Source organism: Daktulosphaira vitifoliae, unplaced genomic scaffold, assembly GCF_025091365.1.
Source record: "Daktulosphaira vitifoliae isolate Bord-2020 unplaced genomic scaffold, ASM2509136v1 Scaffold_2, whole genome shotgun sequence".
NCBI classification, from domain to species: Eukaryota; Metazoa; Arthropoda; class Insecta; order Hemiptera; family Phylloxeridae; genus Daktulosphaira; species Daktulosphaira vitifoliae.
In genome coordinates this window covers 40,005,330-40,018,833 of record NW_026099573.1, presented here as the reverse complement: position 1 = coordinate 40,018,833, position 13,504 = coordinate 40,005,330, and the positions used below count along the sequence as shown (strand labels likewise).

At 31.7% G+C, this 13,504-nt stretch overlaps 3 protein-coding genes across 3 annotated transcripts in view; 2 read left to right on the top strand and 1 right to left on the bottom strand.

Moving 5' to 3' along the window:
* Positions 1–724: 724 nt before the first annotated feature.
* On the top strand, positions 725–1,651 carry LOC126898240 (metalloendopeptidase OMA1, mitochondrial-like). Its single transcript, XM_050672180.1, has one exon. The coding sequence runs from the start codon at positions 761–763 to the stop codon at positions 1,649–1,651; it is 891 nt and encodes a 296-aa protein (XP_050528137.1). The 5' UTR covers positions 725–760.
* A 2,032-nt stretch (positions 1,652–3,683) lies between these two features.
* LOC126899622 (uncharacterized) lies at positions 3,684–11,993 on the bottom strand. The gene is made up of 3 exons (XM_050674678.1): positions 11,843–11,993; positions 11,619–11,756; positions 3,684–4,032 (listed from the first exon to the last, which is right to left on the bottom strand). The coding sequence occupies exons 1-3, from the start codon at positions 11,909–11,911 to the stop codon at positions 3,823–3,825; spliced, it is 417 nt and encodes a 138-aa protein (XP_050530635.1). The 5' UTR covers positions 11,912–11,993; the 3' UTR covers positions 3,684–3,822.
* A 155-nt stretch (positions 11,994–12,148) lies between these two features.
* LOC126899602 (uncharacterized) overlaps positions 12,149–13,504 on the top strand; it is a 35,090-nt gene continuing 33,734 nt past the window's right edge. Inside the window, exon 1 of the transcript XR_007702631.1 lies at positions 12,149–12,491. The gene's annotated coding sequence lies outside the window, so the exon portion shown is untranslated. The remainder of the gene's footprint in view (positions 12,492–13,504) is intronic.

Here is a 13,504-nt window from a genome sequence, read left to right as displayed (position 1 = left end):
ACGTTTGGCAACAAGCTCTTCAATTTTTATAGGCACTTGCTGTAGGAGTAACAAATATATAAATACATTATAATTTATTCTTAAAATTTACAATATTAAATTATTGAATACTAATCAATAGTAGCAATAAAAAAGACTTTAGCTATTTACTTTGGTTATGAATTAATTTTTAATCAAACGTAAATACGTTTTTAATAAATATAATATACGGCTTAAAATGTATTGTAAAAAATATGTGTTCATAATAATTATAATATAAAGATACTCATATACACATATATATATATATATAAATAGACACAAATAGTTTTCAACTAATAGCATTATATGCTAATATATTATATTGAACATCAATGTAGTTAATACGGGAAAATCGTTTTTAATTATATGCAAGCAGAAAATTATAACGTATGATAATAGATTTAAAATGGTAATTTAAAAAATATATAAGATATATACGATAAGTTTGATTTTTGTATAATTCTAAAACAATTATAGGTTTTGGTCACCAAGGAAGGCATGCGATGTAGCATTTGATTTATTGACAGAAGGATTCAAAATTACCATCAAAAATTGGTTGAAAACAATATATTATAGTGAGGATAATCATCAGCAAAATGGAAGAACTAATTTTTTTTTCTATTATGGTTCAATATTAGTTGAAATATCTGTTGGAATATTTATAATATATAAAATTTTTTATAAAAGTAATGATTTCTGCATACCAAAATTAATAATACGAAGAAAACTTGAAGAGATAATGTTTGAAATATCGGCTTTATTTTTTGGAGGCAAAATTAGGCAATGGTGGCTAACTTTGACCAGAGAACAAAAAGCAAATTACGTTACGTGGTTAACAAAATGGGGAATATTTACCGTTGTACCTGGTACATATGTATTCTGTAAAAGTATAAATTATTATTGTGATTATAATAAAGTTATAAATCCATACAATGGGTTTCCAACGTTAATGCTATACTCGATTAAAGAACTTAATGACTTAAGTGATTGGGTAACTAAGATAATGGTTGATGATTTTGGCGCTTCAAAAAAATTAATACAAGATGCTGACAACAAAATTATAAACAAAATTTTTTTAGCTAATAATTTCATCAATGAAGTTTTTCCTTGGCAAGTATTTGTCGTAGATAGCAACGATATGAATGCTTTTTGCTTACCAAATGGATCAATATTTGTATACACTGGATTGTCAAGGAAAATCAAAGAAGAAGATGTTATGATCTTAATCATAGGTCATGAAATAGCTCATTGTTTACTTAATCATGCAATGATAAACCTAAGTTATGATTGGATTTTCAATATAATAGATTTCTTTCCACGGATATTAGGGAATGCGTTTTTAACGTATCAACAACAATTTTTTTTTGACTTATTTTTTCAATTAACATACTCTCTAACTCAAACACTTCCAAGGAGACGAAAATTGGAGTTAGAAGCTGACTCGTATGGTGCTGTTATGGCTGTAGAAGCTGGGGTAAAGGCATCAGAATTCAATAAATTGTGGACATTGTTTGAGGAGTATGAGCCTGATCCAACTTCAAAATTAGGTCGTTTTTTAAGTATTTTAAGCACACATCCTTTAAGTAATGTGCGCCGTGATAATTTAATACAATTTATTGAGGATAACTAAAGAAAGGATGATGATGAAAAAATTATTTATGATTTTTTTCAAAATTTATAAACAAATTATAATAATATAAAAATTTACGTTGAGGATAAATAAATGGTACCACATTTTTTTTATTCTCTTGGTCAGTTACTTAGTATATCACTCCAAAGGCTGACCAAACTGTTAGTGTATAGTACTTTAATAGAGTCATTGAAGGTGGGAGAAGTGGCTTTTGAAAAACCAGTGATCTATTTAGTGCACAAATATTTATAAATATTAATGTGTCTTAAAACTAAATAAAAACAAATAACTCGAGTTTCTACAATATTTTGAATGATACAAAAATAAATAATAATAATATATTATATACCAATAATATATTGGCTCAACAATAATAAAATAAATATAATCCCAAAACAATAATATAACTACAAAATATCAAAATTCAACAATAATATTATATAACACTTAGCTCACTCTATTTAGTAAATATAAAAAAATAGCATATAAAAAAATAATGCTCACGCACAATTCTGATTGGAGGCGTATTTAGCTTTAATTCGTGGGACAAGAAAACTCAAATGAATTGACCAAATAATTCAGAGGTATCCTGTGATCATATAATAAAAACATTTATTATATATACAATGCTATTTTTCTAATATTTAAATCGAAATTCTTCAATACAAATTTACATCAACTGACTGCACAGAAGCAAGGTGACGAGAACGAAGGCTGCTATAGGACCCTTTAAAGAAGTATGCCATGGAAATAAAATAGGCTATGACAGCTGTAGAACTCTAAGTACGCTCTTCGTTTACATCTCAACGCACCCGGAGAATCCAAATGAGAGCTTCTTATAGGTTCGGGGAACCAGGTGATCCAATCAAATCTACCTCCTAGTCGGGAAATTAATATCTGAGCTCGAGGAGCAAAGCTCTTACAGACAATATTTAATAAGGTAAGGTAGTTAGCGCACCAACGTGAGTTAGTAAATCACAAGGTACAAAATCTTTAATTTTACTTGCATGGTACTTTGAAATAATTATTTTTTTTTCAGCTAATTTGTTTCTAGTGTTCTCTCTTCTTTCCCTACATGACCACTTCTCTTCCTACAAAATTATATACAAAAATTTTACAATCAACTGGTCGACCGGCTTTTCTCTTGTCGCCTATGTTTAGGTAGGGTCTTAAAATTATATGAATCCTTATCCTTACACGGAGTATCTCAGCACTTTGCCGCAGATTGTGTCGAGGATTTGGAGGCAAAGAACGTTTTTGAAACCCGGTTTGTAGAGGAAGCTAAACCTGCAGATGAATAGTCACCATGGTTGGTGAAAGGAGCATTTCAGTGGATGGGTTTAAGGTTTTAGAAGGCAACTTTAACCACTGTAGAGTTGCGATGGACATTGTATTTGAGTCCGACCTACATGGTTTAGTAAATGGTGGAAGAGAATGGATGGTGTCAGTCTACGGTACTTTTGGAGTATTTGGGATGGATGTCTCGATATCAAGTATGGACAGGAATACGCATTAGGCAGGAATAATAAGATATACAATGTAAAACATGTCACGTTCAGCTCTTATGTATCTCCTAAGTAATTGACAGCGAAGTATGACGGATTTTTAACACGGTTTAAAAAGTATCAGAGGCACAGAGAAGAGTTCACTGATAATTGTAGAAGGCTATTTCAACACTAGGTCTGCGGAATGGGGTGACTGGGTAACCAATGCACGGGGCGATCTGGTATGTGTTTTAATCGCGTATCTTGAGTGATCGTTCGTGAGCCCACGTTCGTCGGAGTAGGATGAGTGTCTATTGTTGATGTAGCAACATCCCAGTCACTGTTATGTATTAACCATAACAGTCTCACTGGTGATGACATTGCATATTGCAGTATAGCATGGCTTATGTAGACAAATTTATATTAGTCATATTTTAACACTATAAATTTAAATACCTAGACTACATATTCTATATTAAAATAAAATTCTTATCAAAAATATTGAATTAATATGTGACTGTAAATGAATAATATATAAATTAAGTCAGTTTATGCACAAGTGTTAAACTATATTATATTTATCTATCAAGTAATTATAAAATTGGGGTGGATACAAATTTAGCTATGAAATTTTTTTGATATGTTTATTTAATTGAAAAAAAATAAGATATTGTTAACAATTTTTTTTCATTCAATTTTTTTCTTCATTTTTTCGATATCAATTGTTAATTGAAACCTCTCAAATAATAATTTGAATAGCCGTTCAACCATTTCACCCAGTTTTGGATCTTCCTTCTTGATGTCATCACTTATTTTCTTGTAGATGACTTCTAAGATTTGTACGATTTCTGTCGTTTCCTCATCAGATGATAACGATTTTTGATCTAATCTTTCAAACTATATAAAATATGATCTTATTATTTCTTTTTACTGTCATTTAAACTTAAATTAAAATAAATGAAACATTTAAATTAATTTTTTTAAATATTAGGCGGTATTAGCATAAAGCGGATGAAAAATCTTTTTAATAAAATCTTATTAGAAGGGAAAAACCAAAAAAATGGAGGAATAGTATTGTGGTACCGATTTTTACAGATAAATGAAACATACAGGAATGTGGAAGTTATATAGTGTTAAAGTGTATGAGTCATAGTATTAAAATATGGATAATAGATGTTCAAATACTGAACACCTATTATCAAAAGTGCCCAATCCTCTCCTTTGCTGCACTCAATGAGATCAAAGAAACTCGTACGCGCAATATGTTTGACCATGTTTCGCCAGGGAATGTTATTAAATCCTTCCCTTCGGCAAATATAAATCCGGGCCCAGATGGGTTCAAGGCGCAGTTATGGAGGTCATTACCCATACACTTAATTACTGGCTTATTCAACTTGCTAATCGCCACGGGAACGCTCCCGGATATCTTTGTCCCGACCCGTACCTTTTTCGTCCCCAAAAAGGGTGACGCCGGATGCTCGGGTAACAATCAACCGATCTCGATCGCATCGATAGCCCTGCGGCATTTCCATAAGAATTCTTGCCAGAAGGCTTGAAGGTCTGTCCGTAATCGACGATAGGCCGCGATCGTTCAGATGTGCGGACGGGGTGGCGGACAATCTCTTCCTCCTCGATTCGTTATTGACGAGTTCCCGTTCGTCTTGCTGGGGACTTTGTCTAACGTCTTTGGATTTATCCAAGGCGTTTGATTCAGTAGCCCACGGTTCGATCTTTGCGGCGATGCGTGGCGTGGAGCTTCACCCCCGCTTCGTCGATTACATCGACTACGTGTACAAACAGAGTACGACTTATGTTTCGGCCACCAACACCAAAGTCCGAAATCATGGTGAGACACCAATCGACTGCAGTACACACAGTCGCCACGACCATTACATGGCAAGGGGTATGGCTACCTAGTTCACTTGAGAGCCTAAAAACTCTAGGGCTAAGTTTTAACCTCTTGGGTGGACTTGTAAGGTCAGTCCTCCGCGGTACTCTGCTAAATTGGAATACATTTAATAGGACGACTCGGATGTTTGGGCGAGTTGGCGTTGGATGAATACCCCCCCCCAACACGGAAGCCTCCTCGTCCCTCTTAGGCCCATGCCTGAATCCCTTTGCCTCTTCCATTTATCTTGCTTTTCCGGATCTAGGCTATTTAATGATGAGTAGCCTCGGCCTATATCCCTCATCCACTGGCTTCCACGGAGTAGAAGTCGTCTCATCCAAGGCGATTCGCGTAACTATGAGGTGCGTAGGTCGTTTGGGGACTTTTTAAAAATTATTACGCGTGCCGCGGTTTAAAAAAAAAATTAATTTTCCAAAAGGGGTATGCGTGGAGTCCACGGGTTTGATGTGCTGACCCCTATACGAAAATGCCTTTATTACCTCCCCGACCAACCTGGCAGAAAACGACTGACCAGGTAAAGTTTTGTTGACGACGGGACGCCACCTCCTCGAGTATTAACTCTTACTTAATTACTTATTAATATACACTTCCTCCGCCGCGCTAATGACATTGTGGTTATACATTTCATTTGAAAAAAAAAATCGTGTTTTGGATTTAAGAGTATACAAAAAACGGTTTTCGTTAACTATCATTCGAACCCTGTGTAAACTATATCAAGGGCAACCAAATGCCAATTGAAACTCGATTACTCACCCGTAGTCACCTTATATTGCTTATCTAGTGCCGGACCGTGACCGCGATATGAATGAATAATATTCGAAACAAAAATTTCGCGAGCATTCGAAATTTTTTGAATACCGTTAAACCTCAGCTGATTGCTAAACTTGGTGAAATTATTAATGATAAACAACAACCACTTAAATATAATCTGATAATTGTAGACCGCCTATCAAGTTCCGGATTTAGGAATACCTTCATAAGACCAAGCCGCTGGATAGCAATTGCAACACAACTACCTCTCCTCATCCGACAGGTCGCGCGACGTTGAGTGACCTTGTGTGACGCGAACTGGTCCGGCGATGCACCATATAAAATAATACTTTCAAGTTAATCAGAGAAAAATTATTGATACTTTTGCGGCTTTTATGTATTAATTGTGGTAAATAGCAATATACTGTCATTAGTATTTAACCACCGTGTTATTTATTTATTTATTTTAAAACACACCTGATATCCATCATTGGCGCAGTCGATTACGGATTTTTTACTCATTAAAAGTGGTTAAGGTATGTGCTAAATAAATTACAACAATTAATATTTTTAGTACCCTTAAATAAATATTTGCAAAATAGAGAACCTACAGCTTTAACTAACTAAAAGTGTAGTAGGTCCCAGAAAATAATTTTTAAGACCTAAGTAGTTATAATCTTATTAATTATAGGGGTTAAGGTATATATAAGCAATTAGGCTTATTATACGGAAATTTTTCTAACGTGATTTGTACTAAAAATAAATATTAGGCATTCCACAGACCTGTCATGTGATCAGCGCGTTATCATACCTATGATCTACTTGTAATTTATTTATATACTTGCGACTTTATCAATCACTTAATCAGATAAGACAATACTCGAATTGTCGAAAGGAATTACAAGGGAAGTTAGCGATACGGGGACTCGCAACTGGCTGATCGAAAGCCAATCTTATAATTAGGCTGGGGGACTACCTTCAGGAGGAGAGTGTTAATGTGGGAAGTATCAAGTTTTACCCTGTTCAACCCAAGAATCCTCTCCCTGAGAGCGAAGATGTCTCTAAAGGAAGTACAAATCAGACTAGTGGAGCTAACAATGACAAGGTATAGTGCTGAAGATGATAAAATGGAGATTAAAATAACCATGTGGAACATACCCAGGGGCCAGAAGATGGCGATAGTTACTTTAGCCTTCAATATCGCGAGGAAGATATTGGATCATAGAAAAATCTGTATCGGAAACGTTTCCTGTAGAATCAGGGGTTGGATCGATAAGAAAAGATGTTTCAGATGGCTAGTCTTTGGCCGCGACACCAGAGACTGCATTGGCCTCGATTGTGTTTAATGTTCTAGAGGATGCGGTCAGGTGGGCTACCTGATTAAAGAATGTAACAGAACGAAAACCATAGAAGAATTTTTGGAGATTAATTGCGTCAAGATGCAACGGTGAGACAGGTTAAGGCAGCGGATCAAATGATTTCAACCATGAAAGGCGTTAAGATTGGTGATGTAGATACTTTGACTTCCCAGCAATGACCACGTGCGCGATGTTTATTTTGCAGAGGAACATGAACCAGTGCAAGTTGGCGATGGATCTGTTGAACCAGCAGATATGCAAGAATGTTGTAATCGCATCCAACCACCACTAACTATTGGATGGTGTTAGGCAGAACAGCACTAGGGGTTTTTGGCGAGTACATCTCAGTGTCGGAGGTCGAATACGACGCGGACTTTGTTGCAGCGAGAATTAACAACTTATCGATTTACAGCTGCTATGTTTCTCCAAACACAACGCTCCAACATTTTGACGATTTTCTCCACAGGTTAAAGGGGAGCGTGAAGCGACAATGCAGTAGACGACGCGGAACACTTTCTACTGTATTGCCTAGGATGGAGTGCACACAGTCAGGAACTCATAAGCAAAATAGGCAACTTTGATGTCGAGACTTCGATCGACAAAATGCTTGAGAGCAAAGAAAAATGGCATGCGGTAAAAACCTTCTCCAATAAGGTTATGAGTTCTAAGGAGGACGACCTGGGCGAAGCTTACAGAGGCAGCCGTTGCGTGGATCATTGGCAAGACGTCGAGATCGGTGATCCGGCCATCTCCGTATTCGAGGAAGGAGCGAACAGATCTGTGAGCAGTTCGTGCTGTTTTGGAAGTGACCGGAGGAATGAGACCGATGCTGAGGAAACCAATGACCTTGACGTCGATAGAATTAAGTGTCATTTTTTCTTGTACTTTATCAAATTGTTGTTATTTAATTGTAAGAAATTTTGTTTGTAGTCATACTTTATATAGTCATTTGTTGTAGTATTATCTGAAATGTTCGTACATTGTAATAATAGATTTTTCATCTATTTATATTATACACTTTTAGCCTAAGTGTTAATAATAGTAATGTATCTGAATTGTTATTTGCTGAATAAATGGCGCCGGGTGGCCAGAGGGAAGTAATCCTTTATGACGAATACCCCCGGTTCATCTATGGGTGCACATGCCTTGAAAAAATTTGTTAAATCAGGTTACCTTGGGTCGCCACGAAAGAATACGAGGAAATGTGGAGGTAGATGGTACATGACTAGAAGGTGGTGGTCTGGATAGACAACCTAAGAAAAACAGAAAAATAGACAGCTCCGAGTGCTAGACACAAACGTGGAATTATCATTGTAATTAAAATAAGTTAAATAATGTACACTACACGTAAGTAAAGGAATGTATATAAAAATATGAATGTTTAGAATAAGAATATATGTAAATGAAGTTATTTAAATAAACGATGGCATCTCGGGGGAAAGCAAATCAAAGGCAGTACTCTACCAAGGTTTCAATTCAAAGAAAAAAAAAATTACCTTGGGTCACCACGTGACACATTGTATTATAATCAATGCAACTATCGTGCATTTCATATATTTATAGCTAAAAAAACCCAGCACAGGGGGGTCGCGGCACAGTGGTGCCGTGGTATAGTTGGATCTAGTATAATGACAGTGATTAAAATCACTATCAAAAATAAACGTTTCGATGCAAATCTTTAGATAGTGTTTAATTTTAAAAAATTGGTGGATTATTCCAAAAGCTACATGATCTGCTAGTTCCGTAGTAATATCCTGATTAAGATAAAGTATGTCGAATGAAAAAGGGTTTATTAAAAAATATTATTTCTCATAAAAAAATTGTGTGGATCCATACACTTTTCAATAAGTTATAGCATTATAAAGTTAAATATAATATAAAAAATAAAATCGAGAATTTTAACACGAAAATAGCATTCGGTAGCCATATTCATCATGAAGACAAGTCCAGAGGTCAAATTTTTTTTTTCAAATTAAAGTATATTACATTAGCATTAATTTAAGATATTTATAAAAGTGTCAGACCTTCCGGAACATTTTCAAAAGTTAAGTTGAAAAAGTTAATTTTTTGTGAAAAAGTTGTCTTTTTAAATCCCCCCCTGTAGGCAGATAAAGGGTCAAATTTACAAAAAATATATATCAAATGATAAGTAAAGACATCAAGCATCTATATAAAAAAAAATTATATCGATATGTTCATTTTTGAAAAAGTTACGGCACATTTTAGTAAAAAAAATTGAAAAAATTTCGAAAATTAGCGATTTTTAAATTTGTAATTTTTTTGGAGGTTTCCCCTATTTAGGGGGAACGAGGGAATTTTTTCAATTTTTAAGGGTAATGTCTTCGACTAGATACGATTTGTAATCTTTTGACGTATCGTTGAAAGAAATCCGTTTGGTGAGAGCTGAGAAAAAGTGGTAACAGACACAAAAAAAAAAAAACATATCATAGTAAAACTAATACCTTCTCAACTTCGCATCGAAGCTAAAATACAATATAAGCTAACTCCAAAATTCAAAGTCATTTCCTTTAACTTCGAGGAGGCAAAATAATCAAAATAAGTTTAAATTTATATTCAATATAGGTTAGCTTCATGTAACTTTTTAAAAATTGATGGACTTATTACTATGGCTAACCCTTGTAACGTATTTTAAAATAGATGAAAAAAATTAAATTTTAAAACAAAAATATTATGATTTTTAACTACAACAGCTATTTGCACATAAGAGATAAGATGTCGGGAAAAAGCTGTTTTTTTAAATTTTTAGTATATAACATAATCATTAATTCAAAATATGTTTAAAGCTCAGATTACTCCCGGAACATTTACAAAAATTAAGTTGAAAAAGTTTCACTATGTGCAAAAGTTGCTATTTTTAACAAAAAATATTATAAAAAAAAATTATTTTGATTTGATCATTTTTCAAAAACTTATGGGGCAATTTTAGGAAAAAAAGTTTTTAAAATGACGAAACTTACCAATTTTCAAAATTGTAATTTTTTTTGGCTTTTCCTCATTTACAGGGAAAGAGAGAATATTTTTTAATTTTTAAAATCAATGTTTTCAAAGAGATACGATTTATGATATTTTGAAGTATCGTTAAAAGAAATAAATTTGGTGAGAGATAAATAAAAGTGGCAACAGACACACAAAAAAAAAAACACATCATAGTAAAATTAATAAGTTCTCAGCTTCGCAACGAAGCTAAAAATGATTTTGGAATGATATATTTAAAAAATTAAAAATTAATTTAAGTTAATTTTAAAAATAAGTATAATGATGTTATAAATATAAAATTATTATTAAGATATTAATTTTCAGGTTGGGTTTTAAGCAAAGTTTGAATTTAATTTGTTTGATAAAACAAAAAATTATTAAAGTTAGATAATAAATAGATTTTTTTACTGTCCAGATAAAAGGTAATAGATTATTTATTAAAAAGGAATTACATTTTTTTAACATTTTATTTTAAAACAATATCGAAACGGCTATAAATATGATCTTCATAATATGATGTTTATAGAATTAAAGGAGTGTATAAAGGGAAAATTGGTATTTCCTATTTTAGTTGAAATATAAAATATTTTTTAATAAGGAAATAATTGCCGTTAATTATATAAGAAGGTATATTCTTTTAAAAAAATAACATTTTTTCATTAGCTTAAATGGAAAAAGAAAATGTTACATTCCTGGAAAGTAAAAAATTGGTTGATACATTTCTTTAATTCTAGACTCTTGATATTATAGTAATAAAATAAATTAAATTTGTTAAAGTAAAATCAAACTCGTATTTATTCCATCAAGTTTCTGTGTTAATTTAGCGTTTTAAAAATACTTAACACGTTAGCGCTCAGTCTTAATTTATATTTATATTTAGTTATATGTTTAAAACGTATTTTCATAGCATAATAATTCTAATTATATAATTTAAATAACACTTTAAAACTGAAAAAAACTCTATTTATTTAATCACTAATTATGAAATTATTTTAATATTGAAAACAAGCTATTAATTGTGATAATGTTTACAAAATATGCCATTTAATTAAGATGTTTAATGTACTATATATTTGTATTAATTCATCTGAGATAACCATTTGTAATACACGGTATATTTATTACTATATTATATTATACTTTTTGTTTTATTAGTTATTAGTTTATTAATTAAAAAAAAAAATTATTTGAAGAAGTTAATGAAAACGAATTTTGAAAAAGAGGATTGATAGTAATTACTTTTCCAAAATTAGTAATTATTATACTTATAATTTTCACTTTTTTATAGAGAATATCAATACTGTCTCTTAAAAAAGAACCTAAACATAATTAAATAAGTAATGAAATACAAAACTATTTATTAACTTAATTATATACACTTTTTAACTATTTAAAATTATATATATATCACTTGATTAAAGTGCATAGATGTTTTCCCCTTTTATTACATCACAAATATTTATACAAACTTTTTCTTTTAAGTGCTCGTTAAAATATTTATTTAATTCCTCATAATATTTAATTTTTGATTTAATTTCTCTGTATAGAGCATTATTCCTGAATTCATCTATAATGTCTGAAAAAATTTGAGATAATGTCTCTTCTTCCTGTATATTTTTAAATAGTAATATTCGTTAATATGAAAATTGTATAATAAATAATTTTGTATATACGTATTATTATTATATCTTACCCGCACAGGGGCAGTTAACGATAAAGCAGTCAGGCAAAGAAGCAAACAAGTTAATTTAATTGATATCATGTTTTCGTACGATTCTTGAGCAACTATTAACTTATACTGACACTCGTCGCTACTCAATATTTATATACTACTTTGATTTAGGTTCATAAGTTATAACCTTGATAAACTATTTAAAAGATTACTTGGTAATCAAACATAATATTAATTGTGTTGATGCATTTTTAATCTAATTTAATTATTTTTATAAATATACTATTTCTACTTGATTTTACGTCTAGTCAAAAATAATAGCTTAAATGTTGTATTTGTTTCGTTATATCATCAAAAATTATGGTGTCTGTTTGTTACGAATATTCTATTTTATAAGTGTTATAAGTAATTTTTTATTATGTTTAATTTTATGCAATTTTTTGCGACAGTGTAATACTTTTTTATTGATCTAATAAAATTATAATATGTATAAGGTCATAATTAAAGCTTTTATTTAAACATATATATATAAAAAACTCAGTATTTCTACAACATTTTCAAAAGTTAAATTGAAAAAGTTCTACTTTTTATGTGTATCATTCAAGTTTTAAACGCCCCCTAAATAAAGGGAAATTGTCAGATTAAAAAAAAAGTATACCGGATGAAACGGGTATGTATAAAGTATTTAGAAACAAAAATTTGTGTCGATCCATACATTTTTTGCAGCTTTGAGAAATCAAACATAAAGTCAAATCTTATTAAGGCTCAAAAACAACCTAGCAAAAAAAATGTTGTCACTCTGTGCATGCTTTTTTACAAATAATGCAATAATATTGTATTAAAAGTTATCTATTATGTATATTTATTTAATTTCAATATAAAGTCCAAAAAACCAAACATAGAATTTTGTGTACAGCTAACTAAAATAGAATAATGTAACAAAAAAATTTCCTTTAAATTAGTAAAGCAGCAATAACAATATAATAATTGAGCCGTTCGCTGCAATAATGACCTAAGGTCACTTAGGTCGTTTTTCGGGCGACACTGGAAACGGGTAGATAAACTATTCATAAGTACCCCTACCAAATTTCATAAAAAAATATCAATTATTGAGGCCGTGGTGAACAAATGAATATAGGCGCGTAAATGAAAGCGCTGCGCCAATTCACAGTTGCATTCCCGCGTAACAGCTGATTAGCATAGTGCGTTAGTATACAAGGCTTTTATAAATAACTATTGTTTAATATTATCCACTTGAAGAATAACAGCTATGGATGTATCAACATCAACAACTTCAACTTCCATGGCTAGTGACAATCCGGGGTTAAAAAGAAAGTTAAAAAGTGGAAAATGGGCCCGTAACAAAAGAAAAGATAAACGTAACAGCGGCAAAGCGTATAAAAATATAGCTGGAAATGATGTATCTCGCAAACAGTTTAGAAAGATAGAACATTGTTGTCGGGCCCAATGTTTTTCAAATTTTAATAGAGATTCCCAAAAAGAGTTTTTTAGAAATTTTTATGTTTCACAAGATAAAGAAAAACAGGATACTTATTTAATGAGTTGTGAACATCGTGAAGGAGTTAAACGTCATAAACTGGCTTCCGTAACAAAAAACCGAGTGTTCGTGGAAGTACAGTTTAAAATTACATGGAAAAGATATAAGTGTGTGTAAAGAGTTCC

What these genes read in the sequence shown, in the direction of transcription:
- LOC126898240 (XM_050672180.1), top strand. Translation starts at nt 761, where the DNA reads ATGTTTGAAATATCGGCTTTATTTTTTGGAGGCAAAATTAGGCAATGG.
- LOC126899622 (XM_050674678.1), bottom strand. Translation starts at nt 11,911, where the DNA reads ATGATATCAATTAAATTAACTTGTTTGCTTCTTTGCCTGACTGCTTTA. An exon ending in CGTTAACTGCCCCTGTGCGG is followed by an intron (nt 11,757 to 11,842) that starts GTAAGATATAAT and finishes AAAAATATACAG; the next exon opens with GAAGAAGAGACATTATCTCA. An exon ending in ACGAGCACTTAAAAGAAAAA is followed by an intron (nt 4,033 to 11,618) that starts GTTTGTATAAAT and finishes TATTTTATATAG; the next exon opens with TTTGAAAGATTAGATCAAAA.